At 45.4% G+C, this 17,974-nt stretch overlaps 2 protein-coding genes across 3 annotated transcripts in view; one reads left to right on the top strand and one right to left on the bottom strand.

The window, feature by feature from the left end:
• The window catches only part of COL6A2 (collagen type VI alpha 2 chain), an 87,754-nt gene extending 80,447 nt beyond the window's left edge, over positions 1-7,307 (top strand). Inside the window, exon 28 of the mRNA XM_053285178.1 lies at positions 5,139-7,307. Coding sequence (XP_053141153.1) covers positions 5,139-5,743 — 605 coding nt within the window. The 3' untranslated portion in view covers positions 5,744-7,307. The remainder of the gene's footprint in view (positions 1-5,138) is intronic.
• A 293-nt stretch (positions 7,308-7,600) lies between these two features.
• On the bottom strand, positions 7,601-15,580 carry LOC128340357 (proline, histidine and glycine-rich protein 1-like). Of its 2 annotated transcripts, none has more exons than XM_053285367.1 (4): positions 15,384-15,580; positions 10,144-10,184; positions 8,278-8,609; positions 7,601-7,883 (listed from the first exon to the last, which is right to left on the bottom strand). In XM_053285367.1, exons 2-4 carry the CDS (start codon positions 10,160-10,162, stop codon positions 7,842-7,844), a joined length of 393 nt encoding a protein of 130 aa, XP_053141342.1. In that variant the 5' UTR covers positions 10,163-10,184; positions 15,384-15,580; the 3' UTR covers positions 7,601-7,841. The 2 variants fall into 2 exon arrangements, with proteins under 2 accessions (XP_053141342.1, XP_053141340.1); XM_053285365.1 differs by having other exon boundaries at positions 15,388-15,580.
• Between the last annotated feature and the right edge of the window lie 2,394 nt (positions 15,581-17,974).

Here is a 17,974-nt window from a genome sequence, read left to right as displayed (position 1 = left end):
CAGTGCCAATGGAGCCACTGAGAATGCATCTTTTTTAGGCCATCTTTGACCAAGTTGTTCAAACCCAGTTTTTTCCAATCAGAGGTAGACTACTCAAGAAAACACAGAGTTGGACATATGAAAGGCAGCAGCTGAAGCTTCAAAGGCTCTGTGTAATGCAGCTTCTACCCTCATATCACATGGAACTTTAGACACACACACACACACACACATCCTGCTGCTTCCCTGCCTGCACAAATAACTACTGATGAAGTCAGGGACACGACTACTGCACCAAATACCAGGACTTTAATGTGGTTTATAACCCTGGGGTTTATAACCCTGGAGTTTACTAATTGTACTAATTGGAATTTTGGGGTGGTTGGCCCATTCTGCTTTTAAAACTTTGACAACAGTAACAACAAACTTGGGGAAAGGAGAGCTGGTCTGTTAGCAAGGATGACTTGTCCCTTTAGCTGAGCAGGGTCCACCCTGGTTGCATATGAATGAGAGACTTGATGTGTGAATACTGTAAGATATTCCCCTCAGGGGATGGAGCCACTCCGGGAAGAGCAGAAGGTTCCAAGTTCCCTCCCTGGCAGCATCTCCAAGATAGGGCTGAGAGAGCTTCCTGCCTGCACCCTTGGAGAAGCCGCTGCCAGTCTGTGTAAACAATACTGAGCTAGATGGACCAAGGGTCAACTCAATATATGGCAGCTTCCTCTGTTCCTAACCATGAGGCCTGGGGAAAACTGTCTTTGTCCTGTTGACAGAAGCTCCCTGTTCCTTCAGCTTAGCCACTTCTTCAGTATGCTGCTGTGTGTGGCATGCTTTGACCAGAGAAATAACTGCCTGAAAAAGCCTGTCCTTAAGGGCAGAAGCTTCTTCAAGTAGGGATGTGCGAAACGTTTCGGATACAAAACATTTTGTACCCAAAACAGCCTGTTTTGGGTGTTTTGTAGACAAAACAATACACCCATTTTCCAGATCCAAAAGTTTTGTATACAAAACAAAACGTCCCTGTTTCGGCTACAAAACGTTTTGTTGTTTCGGACCTCCATTTTGTGGTGATCTCTGAGTCAGTCTCCATTTTGTGTTTGACATCTCTTTGAATTTCCCACCCTTCCAGCCTTCTGATCAGTGACCTAAATCATAGGCTGACCTGCTGATAATTCCCTCCTTGTTCCCCATTGGTTCTTTTGCTTCTTCCCATTCTTTACTGACCCCACATTGGCCAGGCGAAGGGTTGATAACCTATGAGGTGCTGGGTTCTGCTGTTTCTGTGGTGTTCTGAGTGTAGATTCTCTGGTAGCATATGAGAGTGGATTCTTGCTTTTCACTGAAAATCTCATATGCTACCAGAGAATCTACAATGAACACCTCAGAAACAACAAAACCCAGTACCCCACAGGCTTGTGGGTGTGGGGGTGGTTGGCACCCTATGTGCACTACACAACTCCTCGCTCTGGGCAACCCCAGTGCCCCCCAAGTGGAATTATGGGGCTGCTGAAACCTCCATTATTCCCCATGGGAGAAATCTTAAAGACACGTAAACTTCAACAAATCACAAAAGATCAGCCCTTTGCCCAATTCCTTTGAAATAATTCTGGAAGTTTCCTTGCCCCCATTGGGCACTACCACCCACCACACTCTGCTCTGGGTCACCCCTTTCCCCTTGATTTGAAGCGATACATTTGCTGGAATCCCCATTATTCCCTATGGGGAAATTCTTAAAGATGTGTAAAATTTTAAAAATTCACACCAAAAATCAGCCCTTTGCCTAATTCCTTTGAAATTTGGGTGGTGGCTTCCACCCATTGGACACTACCACCACCACCCACTCTTTTTGCCCTGGGGCCCTTTTTAAAAATCCAAATCGATTCGGATTCGGAAAATTCGGCTACAAAACAAAACAGGGCTGATTCGGATTCAGAAAATTTGGGTACAAAACAAAACGGGGATGTTTCAATTCACATACAAATCGAAACAAGACAATTCCAAAATGCACACCCCTATCTTCAAGGTCTCCCTCAGATAGCTCAACTTCCTCCTTAGCATCCAATGGCAAGAAGACATGCTGGACAGATAGGCCTCGGCTCCTTTACGGCCCCCATATTGTTGGAGGAGCTCTGATGTCACATGGGAGTCTAGCATGTCTTTTGGATCCTTTTTTCCTACCCGAGCCCCTACCTGTACCCCATTTGGGGAACTGGGAGGAGTGGAGAGATGAAGAGGGATCTGAGGCTGAACAGGATGCAGAAAAAGAACTGTTGGAATGGGACTTGCACCCATGCCTGTCCCTGCCCCAGGAATGGCACATATGCTTTCTCTTATTTCCCATGTGGAATGCTTTTGGGCTCTGTTCTGCTGTGCCCACTCCCCTTTATTAGGATAAATCCCTTTATCACCAGGGCCTTGATCCATCATAGAAAATATGGATCAGCCCCATCCCCCGGCACTCACCAGGATCAGGAAATGGGTGAGTTGAGGCCATTGAGAAGGATTTCTCACCCCCTCCATGACCATCTGAGCCTCAGTGGCTGCCATCAAAACCTTTTTCTGCAGGGTCAGTGGTAGCATCAGAAGAAAAAATTGAGGGGGTCAGAGAAGGGGTTAAGTGAGCAAGTTATGTCCCACATGTTTGATTTCTGAAACAGAAATGAGGGCAATTGGGGGGCCAAACTGCTTGTCTGAGGGACTGCACACAGCCCCTGTGTGGGGTTGGCAGTGGCATGTCCTCCTCCAAGGAGGTGCTGCTTTCCTTCATCTCGGAGTCCATCTCTGTTCTTCTGCCTACACTACATAAAAAGCAGGCCATTACGACATTAGCTGTGTGGGCATCTTTGGCTCGCTGCTGCTTCTGGGGCTGGGCACTGAACTGCCTGCTTGTGGGCTCACATTCTCCTTGCCAGAACCCTGCCCTGTTCACATTCCTCTTGAGCCCACTTCAGGCCTTGGATGCAAATGTACCCATTGTTTTTGGTGTGAGTTTCAACTCATCTCCTGTGGCCACCCTCTCAAATGTCAGCGCTGCAGACTGGGGCTGTGCAACATCCTTGCTGCCTATGGAAGAGCTCCTGCCGTCGCCACCACTGGCAGGGGAGAGAAGGTTACTTCCCTCTTCCCAGTTCAGGGATGTGTCAGGTGAGGGAAGGGAGGGAGGAGAAGCCCAAATAAACTGAGTTCTGTAGAGGCCAAGAAAAAACTGCCAACCTGCCTGCTAGGCAGGGCCAGTCTGGAGGACAGAGCATCCCCTCCCCACCAGAGAAGCTAAATTAGTCACCCCTGCCTATGCCTTCCTGATGTCCCATGTGCAAGTTGATAATAAAAAATATCACTGAATGAGCAAAAACGTTGCTGCAAATTCTGAGACTGGGGACCTTTTCAGATATTTATTTCTGAACAGGTGAGTAAATTCTCAGTTGATATGCAAATTCCCCTCTGTCATTGCCCCACTGCTTCTGCTTGCTAGCTGAAAGACCCTGGAAATTTGAAAGTCTATCTTTCCTCTCTATGCGCCCCGCCCCCCTGCCTTGGACAAACATATTTTATTGCTGCTTAGCTGACATGTCCTGCAGCATCATACAGGTGGTGCAGATCCACCCACACTAGCTGACATATCCTGCAGCATAACCCAGGTAATGCAGACCTGCCTGCACTGTGTTGACTACAGCTCCCAGAATCCCCAGCTGCAATGGCTTTTGCTTGGGGATTATGGGAGTTGTAGTCAACAACATCTGGGAATCCTTATTAGAGGGAACACTGACAGTGACACTACTGCACAAGAGGGCTATATTGTACCAGAGCCACCCACTTGTGCAGCAGTGTCATTGTGTGTGTTAAGCCCTGCAGTGGTGCAGGCGGGTCTGCATCACCTGGGTTATGCTGCAGGATATGTCTGCCAATAACATTGTGGGTTATCCCTTGCTAACTGGGTAGTCCTCTGGACAAAGAGGTACATTTTAAAGTGGTGGTCCTTTTACATTGAGAGTAGCAGGGAGAGAACAACTGTTTCTATTCAACCCAGCATGATGTCCCTTCAAGTGGCTGTTGCTGATGCCCCTCTTTTATTTCATTTTAGATTGTGAGCCTCTTTGGGATATGGAACCATTTTCTCAAACTGCTTTGAGACCCTTTTTTGTTTAAAAGCAGCATACAGTTTTTTTGTATTAATAATACTTCTGAATACTTTGTATTTTGTTTAGACTAGGTTCCCTGATAGTATTTTCTTTCAAATTTAGATCATTTTATAAGATATTATTCCTTTTCTGTTCAAAACATCATGACCCAAGATCAACAGAATCTCAGATAGCAGCCTGTCATTAGCCTGCTATTTATGTTCAACAAACATTCAAGCATTCAAAGGTCTGTTTACACCCGTGCTAAAAGGAAAAACAAATCAGTTGTGTGAACTTGACTCATTCAAAAGGTGTTGCATTGTGTGCCTTTTCTTTAGTAGAAGAGCCTTGCTTCTCCATAGAAGAGGAGGAGGAGATGTGGGTCTAGAGAATAAGACTTAAATGATTTGCTACTGAATTCCCAATAGTTTGCATGATTCTTAAGCCCTATCACTATTCCTCAAAATCTGGAGTATAGGAAATAGGAACTGCCCAGAGACGCAAGTTTTTGGCAGTATAAAAATATGTTAGATAAAAAATATTTATTTATTTATTTATTTATTTATTTATTTATTTATTTATTTATTTATAAAAATAGATTATAGGGGCTGACATCCAGAGCAGCAATCAGGAATGCAGAAGGGGAGAGGGGTGATTTTCATTGCTGTTCTCTACTTGGAAGGCAAAGTCCTCTTTGCCTTCCAAAAAATATGTCCCTGATGGTCACACAGCCATCAGGGACATAGTTCTGGAAAGCAAAGAGCTCTTTTGAAAGCAGGGGAGAATACAAAATATCACTCCCTTGGCACACTTTGCTACTCAGGAAGACTGACTGAGTAAAGAGCAGCCTCTCTGCTTGCTGTTCTGCATGTCAGCCACTATTTCTTGTGGTAGAGTGGAGTAAATGCTATCTAAAGAAGCATTTACTCCAAATCTTACATTCTAAAAAAACCAAACCCTTTCATTTCCTCAGTCTTCTAGAGGATCTCTCCTTTTAGAGTTCTGTCGTAGAGTCTTGACTGTTTTCTTCTCTTTTTGTAGAGCTTGCTGTTGCTCAGTGCACCCAGCGCCCAGTTGATGTCGTCTTCTTCTTGGATGGCTCTGAAAGAATTGGCGAGCTGAATTTCCACAAGGCCCACCATTTCATAGGACATGTGGCTGAACGTCTCACATTGGCCGGAAATGACAGTGACAATATGAATGCACGCATTGCCCTCCTACAGTATGGAAGTGAAAATGAACAGCAGGTAGTTTTCCCATTGACATACAACCTCAATAACATCTCAGATGCCTTATCTCAGATCAAATACTTGGACTCTTCTTCCAACATTGGGTCTGCCATCATCTATGCTATCAACAACCTTGTCCTCGGTTCAAGAAGCAATCAAAGGGCCCGACGCAATGCTGAGCTTTCATTTGTCTTCATTACAGATGGCATCACAGGCAACGAAAACCTAAAAGAATCCATCAATGCCATGAAGAAGCAAAATGTTATGCCCACGGTGGTGGCCTTAGGCAGTGATGTAGACATGGATGTCCTGCTGAAGATTGGTCTAGGAGACCAGGCAGCCATTTTCCGGGAGAAGGACTACGACAGCCTCTCCCAACCTGGTTTCCTTGACAGATTTGTTAGGTGGATCTGTTAGTTGCAGGGAAATGCAGTTTCCTCTCTCTCACACTCAGATATTAATATCCTTAAATTCTTATATGGTTTTTAGCAACTATGAGCTGCCTAAGAGCCGCTGATACAAATTTGCAAAGGATTTATTTTTATAGCCAAAATTTGTAGGCTTGTTTTAAATTTCACGATGAAACAAATGTTTATGGTGCTAATTAAAAAAAAATGGAAGGATTTGTAATTTGTTGTGCCTTTAAACATTTTGTGTACTGTAATCCTCTAGGTGCTATACAGAGGAACAACAAAGTCTTCATATTCAACATGAAGAATAATCATCTCCAGCTGCCAAAAGGTTCAAATTCCACAACAGACTGCCCGCTCCTTTCCCAATCTTCTATTTCTGGAATCTGGTTCTTTTACTGGCAGACGGGGATAATTGAATGTTTTCTAAGCCACTCTGTAGCACTTCAGCTTTTTCATAGGTAGAAACAGGGACCAGATCAGACAATATATCTCCTTCCCATGATCCAGCCTACCACAAGAGCACACCAGTCCTCCCCACCCACCTGCCAGCTCCTACACAGAGATGAAACGTTTGAATGCCACCATGTGTATAAGCCAATGCATGTGGCTTTCAAACATTAGAGTATGTGCACGTAGGCAGCATTCAAATGTACCATCTCATACATATATGCAAGGAGGGGAGAGGCAAGGACAACATGCCAGGTGGGTGGGGGGCGGTCAGGCAGTGCTGCTCTTCTTCATACAATAGGCTTGATTTAGAAGTGGGGTGTATTTTCCTAGCTGGCCCAGTAAAAAGGAGCTTTACTGCCAGCACTACATCCTGAGCTTTGGCCTTATTGAATGCCTGCTCTCTTCCTTGCTTTTTGTACAAGGTTTCCAGCAAGAGATGGTTTCTGAAACCTTATGGGGTCTGCATTAAATGCACTTCATTATGATTAACTGTAGCAGAAGGAACTTTGTTCTGCTGCTGAAGAGATAATGGTGTTTAGTTGTCCTATGCTGACACTGTTCTGCTTCCAGATGTATGGCAGCCATTGTGATGGTGTTAAATTGCCTTTGGGCTTCGCTAGGTGGCTTCACATCACAGTTGTCTCTGGTTTCAGTAGTTGCAACTGTCTCATGGTGGTTGGGGTGGTAGTGTGTGTTTTATAAGGCTGAAAGCACCCCAGCTGCCTTGCTTCAGACTCTTTGTTTTTGCCTTCCCTAATAATAATGGGCAGCACTCTTAACCTGGATTCGGATTTGAACTGTGCTACAGGTAGATATTTCCTTTCTGGGTTTTCGCTATCATACACTGCAGTGCATTTCTTATGTATGTACCCCACCTTCCTGTGGAAAGTATTGCTCCCATTTCTATCTGCTACTACCATCCTCTTTCTCATTAATCACTAAGCAATGGTCCTCTAAGAGCCAGTGTGACTAATCAAGTCGGGGATGATGCAAAGCCATTATGAGCAATGTGCAAAGAAATAGCAACTTCAATGTATTTTTGGAATTGCTGTTTCTGGAACAATATCCTTACTTGAGCCGAAATTGCACTGTTGGTAAATAAACTCTTTTTCACATTATCTCAGTGTTGCTTATCATTTTGCACTGGAGAGCATACTTTTAAAATAGAGAAAGGTATCTCAGGATAAAGAACTGTATATGCTATGCTAATTCCTAAATTCAATAAAATGGCAATGCAATTAGTGGACAAACATGCATTTGATGAATTCATGGGATACGTATTCTGTTTGTGCAAATACATGTTACGCCTATAAAGCTCAGAGGTTTCTTGTACATACACCCAAGATACCACACTAGAGTCTTTTGCCAAAGTGGTTTTTTAAATAATCATGGATCTTTTTATTTCAGGGATTAGATTAATGCTTGCTAGAAAACTGTAAGACAACTTGGCATATCAATATTTTTTCTCAACATATTTTTATTGAAACTGATATGTATGGAACAAAGGGGTTCCATTATTCATGGTACATATGAATGAAAAGTGGATAACCAGCAGTGTGCCATAAGTGAAGATGTGAAGGAATTTCAGAAGAGTCCTAAATAAGCGGCCAAGTGTTGATCAGCTGTGCTCATGCTAGCAGGAAAGGCTGTCTTCAGTCTGAATCTGAGCTGCTGCTGCTGGAACTTCCACCGTGCTGAAAAGGAAATAGATTAAAGCTGCTGATAGTTCTGCTCTTATTTGTTGATTTCTATTGTATTCTTAACTCCTTTATTGTTACATGTATATCTTCATCCCACTCTTTGGTTTAGTTTTGCTTTTACAGTTCTGTCGCTATTTGTTTTCCAGTGAACACTTAAGTAATGAATGAGGCATTGTGCAGAATAATAGCCTCAGTGCTCTATTTTCCTCTGGACTACCTTGACTCTTTAAAAGCCCTGATTGGCAGTACAAAAGGAAAACACCTACATCTCCTCTGAAGCACGGCATCCCTCCCATAGCAGTGCTGTGGCATTGTGAGCCCAGGACTGCTGAAGCAGCCTCTTCTTCTGCAATTTGGCTTGTCAGGAAAAAATCCAGTCTCTCCTTACCTTATGGCCATGATGACCATGGCCATGCTTATGGCCATGCTTATGGCCATGCTTGTGCTTTTTGTGATGGCTGCCTGGAGGATGGCAAGCAGGTGGTGGTGGAGGAGGAGGATTGCATCCAGGTCCTCCAGGGGCTGGTCCAGGTGGTGGATGATGCCCATGATGATGTCCATGGTGATGAGGAGGAGGAGGCCCACATGGCCCAGGCGACCCATAAGGTGGAGGAGGCTGCCCAGGGTAACCTGGGGGTGGGCATGGCTGCATGCCTGGTCCAGGATATGGTCCCAGGTGTGGTCCAGGAGCAGAGGGGCAAGGCTGCTGAGGAGGCATTCCTGTCAGAGACACAGAACCAGGGCTCTTATTTAGTAATTGCCTTCCTCCTAATATTTAGTAAGCGCCTTCCTCCTTTCACAATGCTGGGCCACATTGTGGTTGTCAAGTGCCTTGACAGGGCTTTAGTGGGAGTGCACAGCCACACTGACTTTAAAAAAACACCACTATAATAGGAGGCTGGCTTTGGCAGCAGCACTTGGCATAGGGATCTGGGAGGAGGCAAAGGGGGCAGTTGCACCTCCCAGACTGAGTCAATATTGCCACACTACAGTTGGATACAACCTGTAGTGTGTATATTCCATCCCCACCCACCCCCAGAAAAAAATCCTGCAGACACCCATGGCACTCCTCAGTGTCATGGATACTCCTCAGTGGTTGTGCTGACAGCCCCCTTTAAAAAACCAAACACTAGGACTTTATGGGTCAGTCATGAGTTGGCTGTCCGATCCCTGCTGATGGCCCTGCTTGACTTAACAAACTAATACAGGTCTGGAGAATGGGGCTACTAGAACACACTTATTTATAGGCTAGAACTGGAATTCAAAACACACAGGACTGAGGTCAGATAAAAACTGAATAGGATCACGTGGCCAGAAATGCTATAGATAATCGAGTCAAAGAAGGATGGGAGATTCTGGAAAGCAAGATGCTGCTGAGGCACAATTGCAAACAATTCTCATGAGAGGGAAAAATGAGAAAGAAACCAGAGTGGGTGCACAGAGAACTCTCTGGAAAGCTAACAAACAAAAGGATAAATTTACCCTTTTGGGAAATGTTTTCAGGAGGCACAGTGAGCTGCAGTGGGAAAGGGAGACTTGTGAAAAAAAGTCTTCCCCCATTGTGTATGTGCAGCATTTTTCAACATGCATGGGTACCAGCCATTATTAGGTATGTTGAGTTTAGGAAGTTCTTTGGATCAAAATTTACTTGTTGTGTTCTAGGAATTTCAGTTGCATGGCTATCAGCACTTAGCACTACAATTGAGCTGAGTCCTCTGCAAGTCACTGCCTGGTAGCATTTCTGATCACGCTGCCTGATGCACATGGAGGCAATGGGTATAACAAAAACAAAAGAAGCTAGATGCCTATGGACATATTCCACAGAATTCAGCAGCACATTGTACTTAAAGAGAGCCAAGAATCTAGGCCAATGGAAAACAAGCTGTGGTTTTGCTTTCTGAACAGAGGATCTAGTGCTGCAGCCTTTATCCAAGTGAGCAGCATTATTAGGGATCACTGCCAGCCTGCTAATGAGGCTGAGTTAAGTCACAAAGGTGCCAAATTCCTCTCGGGTCACCTCCACCGGCCAGCCACCTTGGCTTGTTAATGATGTCCTTTTTGATGTTACTCAGAGATGTGCATTGCTTTTGTAAAGGCTGTTGTCTCATACATAATATTGAAATGCAGTTGATTGATTTGTCTGTTTATTTTGCATTGGCCTTGAAAGACATACAGCTGGGTGAATCTGCTTTCTGCTGAAGCAAGAGCCTGAGAATTGCCTCTACTAGATAAGCATGAGAAGACAAAAATTTACCTGGGTTAGGGTTCCACATGACAGCAGAGAAGGTTCTCAACCTGTAATAGAGCAACACTACATAATTAGAAGTGTCCCATTCCACACCCCACCCCATTCCAAAATGGGTGGAATGGTCTAGGGTTGGCCTAGGGTTGTCTTGGCCTCGGCTGTCAACTTGTTCTGGTAGAGCAGCTCCTGTGCTTTTAATCGTTGCATGCAGTGAAAATGTTCCCTGTAGCATTGAGATAAAGTGATGGGGAAAGTTTCAACTGCTAAATTTCCTCCTGTCACACAGCTGTAAAAGGCACATGGCCAATGCCCCGACTCCCAAATGGCAACCCTATACTGAAGTTGTTCTCACGACCAAGCGGGTGGGGCGGCAGGTGGGCAGTGGGGAAGGCTGCAGAAGCCCACCTTCCCCACAGACTATCTCCAAGGACCGTCTGGGTGTACAGATCACATGTCCAGACAGTCTGCCATTACCTGAGGGAGCACGGAGGCCAAGAGGCATCATCCTGACCCCTGGAAATCCCACAATGTGTTGTTCCTGCCCCTGGAAATCCTACATTGTGGGCATCTCCCCCACCCCCACCCCACACCAGCGACAGGAGTAGATGGGTAGACACCAGTCTACCCATCAGTAGACTGTCCAATGGCAGACTGCCTTCTCATGCTAGCACACAATCAGAGGGGCGGCATGGTTAAGGGAGTGCTCGCTGCCTTAACCTTGTTTATGAGACGGGCTCCCTAGCTGGGTTTGCCACTGAGGTGCCACTAGGAGCTGCGTGCCTGCCAGCGGTTCTTACGGGCAGCCAAACCCGGGCTTGGCTTCCTTAGCCTAGTCTTGGCTGCTCATGAGAACAGCCACATGGGCTTCTCTGTCTCCCTAGTAATTTGATCAAATCATGATTTAGATACTCACTCACTAGTCATAGCGGGGGTAAAATATTCAGGCTACCCAGTAGAGCAGCGCCCGGATTGGGCCTGATCCTGGTGCTGTATACGAGCAGCCCTAGCCATGTGCATGCCCTCCTTATGCCTTCGCAATACTTGTTTTATTGAAAAATACTAAACATGTGTGTATCATTTCCAAAGGACTTTGTGATTGTATTCATTATCTTGTACTCCCTACAGCAATCCTGTAAGGTAGGTCAGCATTATTATCCTCATTTTGCAGATAAGTTGGGGGCACTGATAGAGGCCACCTCGTGAGCTCATGGCAGCAGGGAGATTTAAACCAGGGACGTCTTGCTCTGTGGCCACAATGCTACGTCATCCAGCTCATTTACAAACAGACTGTAAGCAGAACATGGTGGGAGCATATCAACATACCCACAGCAAGTAGTAGAGCGACTTCCCAGCCTCAAGGCTGCACCCTCGTTTCAGCTGACTCTAGCTAGGAACCTGTTTCTACATTCAAATTACTAATCTGAGTCCAAACTGTTTCTCTCTCTCTCTCTCCTTCTGCAAGCTGGATGGTATCTTCCCAAAACAGAAGCAAGAGATTAATTGAGGTGGTTCTCACACACAGCCAAGACTGGACTAAGGCAGCTAAGCCCGGCTTTGGCTGCACGTGAGAAGCAGCGGGAGTGAGTGGCTGCTGGTGGTGCCGCGGCAGCAAACCCACCCACTGAGCCCACCTCTAAAACAGGCTTCCGGGTGCAAGAACTCCGATTTTTTAGCCCCGTTTTCTTGCTCATCTGTCATTGCAGGCTGCTTGCAGCTGGTGTTGTAGCAATGGTGAGCACCTGCTTGTCTCTGTGGGGATCCCCACAATGAACCATGCCCTTGCACGGGTTATCCCAAAACTCCACGCTGCCAGAGCTGCTGGCGAGCATCTGGGTGCACAAGCACACACCCAGCAAGGACTAGGCCATCCTTTGTGGAGAAGGTAACGCAACGTCAGCCTTCCCTGCCACCCGCCCAGCAGTCCCTCTCACTGATTGTGAGAAAGGGCTCATGGTATGGGGCTCTGGGCTTTGAGGACATGACAATGACTACGACAAATATTTATATTCTGCTTCTCAACAAAAGTTCCCAAAGCAGTTTACACAGAGAAATAAAAAGGAATAAAATGGCTCCCTGACCCCAAAAGGGCTCACAATCTAAAAAAGACACTAGCAACAGCCACGGGAGGGATGCTGTGCCGGGGATGGGTAGGGCCAGTTCTTCTTTCCCTGCTCAATAAAGAGAACCACCACTTGGAAAAGGTGCCTCTTTGCTCAGTTAGAAATGTCAGTCAGTCATTTCTGCCCATAATCAAGTTATCAGTTCAGCAATGGTCAGCCAACATCAGTAACACTATCCAGAGATGCCTTGTGGCTTGTCGCCACCTGAGGTGACCTGCAACATGCCATTCTGCCCCCCACCCCACCTCGTCACTTGGCACTAGCGCTCTCCTGCCTCCACCTCACTTGCCCCACCCCCAGCCACTCGACTCACCATCCCTCCCACCCCATGGTAGGGATGTGCACAGAACCGCAGCAGGGCGGTTCAAAGGTGGCAGGGGTACCACTTTAAGAGCGGGGGAGGGTGCACTTCCCCCTCCTGCCACTTCCCCCCCCCCGGGGTCCTTTGTTAAGAAAGCTGATCAGGGCACCAGTGTACCTCCCTGCTAGCTGGTTGCCACGCGCAAGCACATCGGGGACTTCCGGCCATATCTGGCCAACAGGGGCAACGGGGCGGCAGGGAGGCACGCTGCCGCCCTGATCAGCTTTCTTAACAAAGGATGCCAGTGGGGGGGAAGTGCCAGGAGGGGGGAGTACACCCTCCCCCGCTCTTATAGTGGCACCCCGCCACCTTCAAACCAGCGGTACCGCCGGTTCTTCAAATCGGTTCGGAGGCCCATAAAGGGCCTCCAGACTGGTTCCATGCACAACCCTACCCCATGGGCCAGAAACCCAACACTGATCACCACCCCCTCTTCCCTTTGCTAGCCTCTTCAGCAGTGCACAGTGCTCTGTCCTCTGGGTGGTGCCACTGCTTGCTCTATCAGGCAGTGGGCATCCATCTTCACCAGCCGGTCTGTTCCTTGCTGACAACATTGCACCGGACTGCTGTCCTCCCCCCTCCCCTCCACCAAACGTGCCTGCTTTGTTTCCTCCATTTTGGGAAGAAGCTTTGCTGCTGGAGGGGAGAAAAAGAGGGCCAACTAGAGCAATGGTGCCATGGTAGCAGCAAGAGAAACCAGCCAGCAAAGGTGGATGCCAGCTGCCTGCTAGAGCAAGCAGTGGAGCTGAACAGAGTGCTACGTGCTGCTGAGAAGGTCAATGAAGGGAAGAGAGTTGGCAATCAGCCCTGGGCTTCTGGCCAGGACGTGAAACAGGGAGGCAGGTGGCGCTGGCGAAGCAAGGAGCAAGGGGCGAAAAGACTTGCATTTCTTTTCTCAAGGTGACAAAAATCACAGAGGAGGTGGGGGTAGCAGCCGCCATGGGCATAGCATCTACTGGACAAAGCGGTGCAAATCTCCCTGGGCCCCAGAGGGTCAAGGGGCCCACAAGGGGCCTGCAACCCTGCTGCCCCACCTCCGAGCATTGCCACGCCCCCACACACTGCCACGCCGCACGGCACCATTTCCTCCTTGGTGGTGGTGGTGGTGGCGGCGGTGGTGGGCAGGCTTCTTCTGCCTCCCTGGCCGGCACACAGGCCTCTCCATTACCACACAATGCTCTCCATACTCAATGGGGAGGCCCTACTCCCTACTCAATGGGGAGGCCCATGCACAGGTGCGAAATAAGCCAGCATGCTGGCCTGGGAATGGGGAGGCCCATGGGCCAGCCAGAGAGAAGCCAGTACACCAACCAGGGAGAAGCCAGCATGCCGAGAAGCCTGCCCACTGCCACAGGTAAATAGAGGGGGAAGCACAGTGGCGGGGCTGGAAAGTAGGGGGCATGGGGGTGAGGGCCACCCTTGAAAATATCAGTAATACATTTTTATTTCGTATCTCCTTGGACAACAGAACCCTGTGCCACGTCTTTCTGTACACAATAATGACACTTTCATCCCACCACCCTTTATAGTAAATTTCGTTGATAAAACTCTTATTCAGTGGACGTTGTAGTTTGTGAGGATGCTGAGAATTCTCTGTTCAAGAGCCCGGATCCACTGGCCAACGTTCCCTAGGCAGAGGCAGAGGTTGTTAAAAGCAGTTTCAGTCTGTGGTAAAGAGATAGGCCTTTTGTTACTCTAGCAGCAAAAACTGATTCACACCCAACTTTTCTCTCCCTCTCAACTTTGTCCTCAGGTGTGGAATCTTGGTTTTTAAAGATATACCTACAAACTGACAATAAGGAAGGCAAAGGATAGAATTCAGAGAAGTTGATCCATTTTCTGTTAGCCATTTCAGAGCTTCCCAGACATATAAGTCAAGAAACAGAGAGAATCAAGGTGAGTTTGGAAACATTTCTTAAGGGGCCAGTGTCCTGTTTGAAGATCTCACTTAAGCTCAGAACCTTGTTTCATCTATCAACAAGCCAATAAAAGATGTTACCGGATCCAAATTGTATCACTTGTCCTACTGAAGTGTGGCAAGAAGACTATGCTAGGGGTGATATCTCTTTGGTGGATACAGCTGTAGCTGTTTTGACAGGAGCAGATTTCCATATAGTGCAGTTATCACACGTATCATATTATACGTATCATATTATCATATCATATTTGTCCCAGGTGGCAAAATATCCAAATTTAGCTAAGTGGTACCTTACATTAATTTTATGAAAATTTGAATTTTCCTCATTCCTGAATACACATTGACTAATTAAAACAAACAAACAACCACCTATAACATTACCTGTCTGGTTTCTCCTAAACAGAGGGCTGTTTAGTGTATGCAACACCAACAACATACAACAGAGGAATGCCATTGTTCCCTCCCTCCCACTCCCATATATAAACTTTAGTTTCCAAAAGGAGTATACGGTCCCCTAATCTCATACATTTCATACATTTTATACATTTTATAAGTTCATACATTTTATATGTATAAAATATGTATATTTATATTTATAAATATTTTTATATTTATATTTTTTATATTTATAAATATTTTTATATTTATAAATATTTATTATATGTATAAAATATGTATATTTATATTTATACATACATTTTATAAGTTCATACATTCTAATTTGGCCAGTACGTGTTGTTAAGGACACATGAATGTAACTGTTTGTCCTTTTACTCCAACAATCTTGGTAGCTCCTCTCACTTTTCTATAAGTTCAGCATCGCTAACAAAGCAGAAATGAAATACAATACCAACCGTGAAGAGTCTACAGTGGCACGTTGTCCTTAGGTTTGCTTCTTTCTCGTTGGAATACACTGCAGACTCTATTCACTTACATGAGCATGCCTATACCACTTATCACCTTTCCTACCAGTCAGAGAGCAGGGAGAGCCAGTGTTGCTAGGGGCGGGCTAACTACCAGGAATGCAAGATATTCTATTGACCTTGTATCCCTTCCCTCTATTATTGCCAAAGTGCATACATATTCTCAGCCCCACCCACATGTGAAGTCAGTCAAATCACCTGATTGTGGTCAGAGTTTAGGTACACAATGGCAATGCAAACCTAGCTGAGGTGTGGTAGTAAACAAATAATTTGATCCTCAGCCAAATGAGTTAAATTTATTCTGGCCTTTGGGCCAATATAGGCCCAAATTTATTCTGGCCTGTATCTATAAGTAGATACAAGGTACTACTTATTTCTGGCCAGTCTCTCTATGTTTAACTTGTGCCTTACACGGACGCTGAAAAGCAGCAGTCTCTGAATATTCACCTCCTGTACATGAGTGTTAGTTTGTATTTCCAACTCAATCATCACCCCAGGAATCCCTGTCCAACTTGATCTATATCACTCTCATCAATAGTTCTTGCTGATAGAGGAAACATATTCCCCATTTACTGGCAAACTTGTCTACTGTTCACAAAAATAACCAGCTTAAATTGTGGCCAGAAATGATGGAAGCAAGCATTTTTTTAAAAATGGTCAAGCTCTACAAGAAATTAAATCTAGGTGCTTAACTCTTCCCCAGCCTGGAGTTTCCCCATTCTAAATCGCCTCACAATCATTTTATTTTATTTTATTTTATTTTATTTATTTATTTATTCGATTTCTATACCACCCTTCAAAAAATGGCTCAGGGCGGTTTACATGGAGAAATAACAAACAAATAAGATGGAACCCTGTCCCCTAAGGGCTCACAATCTAAAAAATTTGAGCTCTGCAGAGAGGAAAGCAGCTGCAGGATGATCTGAAAGGGAGAAATTGTGGATGCAGGAAGTGCTAAGCACATCGCTGCCATTTCTCAACTCTAAATTCTCCCCTCCCAATTACACTCCCCCGCCCCAAAGTCCAAAACACCTTTGTGTGTAATTTGTAATTATTTTTTTGGTGTTGTATATTAGGTAAAGTGTGCTGTCAAGTTGATTTCGACTCCTGGCACCCACGGAGCCCTGTGGTTTTTCTTTGGTAGAATCCAGGAGGGGTTTACCATTGCCTCCTCCCGTGCAGTATGAGATAATGCCTTTCAGCATCTTCCAATATCGCTGCTGCCCAATATAGTACCAGCGGGGATTCGAACCAGCAGCCTTCTGCTTGTTAGTCAAGCATTCCCCTGCTGCTATTAGTTTTATGTATATAATATTGTATATAGTATTATGTGTGTGTGTGTAGATAGATAGATAGATAGATAGATAGATAGATAGATAGATAGATAGTGTTATTTTTGTAAAGTGTAGTTAGCCTCCTGAGGAGGATTTGTGTGCAAGTGCTTGGGCTATAAACATTCTATCTTTCTAGCACAAGAGCCTTTAGAAGGGCCAGGTTCCCTTGATTGTAAGGGTGTTATAGCCAGAATCTCTGGCACACCAGAACATAATGGAAGAACAAGACTAATACATTTATAAGAACTGTTTTTAAAATTTATCATCTGCAGCATGATTGGTATTTGGGGGAAATGGAAAAATCAATAAAGACCAAAAACAAGGCGGGGGTGGGGAGAATGGATTGATAAAGCCAAAGACCAAGAGCTCTTTTAAACTCTCTTGGTATTGGCCCTGTTTCTACCCTGCTTACATCATGGCACAAAGGAGACCAGAAGGCATGATCTACGTAGCGCACTCATGCCGTCGAGAAGAGTAAGCGTCATGGCACTTTAACCTACTCCAGTGGAAGGCGGATCGGAGATTAGAGCAACTGCTGACATGGAGGTTATTTAATGTGGGGCTGAGCAGAGTGGTGTAGTGTACATGCTTGTTTATTCAGGTGGTATCATGGAAGTGTTGCTCTTTTTCACCAGAAAGTGCTAATAGGCAGCAAAGTACAAAGTTTGATCAAATATTTATACATGAATTACTGTCATTAGCAATTGCTATGTGAGATCAGGCCGGTGCTTTTATAAGGAAATTTAAAATGAGATAACAGAAACTGGTCTCCTTGCTGTTACTCAGTGAAAGAGCGCATGGTTGGGTTGTGTGGATGCAGACCTGACTAGTTAAAAGCTGCTTGGCTGGGAAGTATATTTTACCTGCAGACCTTTCAGAGCTTCATTCAGTCAACTGTGACAGTGCCAGTACAGATTCAGTTATTCTTATTTACGGTCAATGACCAAACAAAAGAGCACCTGAACAGTAAGTACACAATTAAAGATCTAAAAGCAAATAAAATAAATTTAAACACCAGTCTGCAAGTATCTTATTTTGCACACTGCGGCACAAAAACATGCAATTCTGTAAGTAGTCTCCTCTTGGCGATCCGCTAGAAAGAGAGCAACATGATAATCATCAGAAAGCCCAGAACATTTTTTCATATAAGGCTCGATCCAAATGGAACGAATTGATTTATAAAA

This window comes from Hemicordylus capensis, chromosome 1 (genome assembly GCF_027244095.1).
Source record: "Hemicordylus capensis ecotype Gifberg chromosome 1, rHemCap1.1.pri, whole genome shotgun sequence".
In the NCBI taxonomy this organism is placed as follows: Eukaryota; Metazoa; Chordata; class Lepidosauria; order Squamata; family Cordylidae; genus Hemicordylus; species Hemicordylus capensis.
This window is presented reverse-complemented; position numbering and strand designations above follow the sequence as displayed.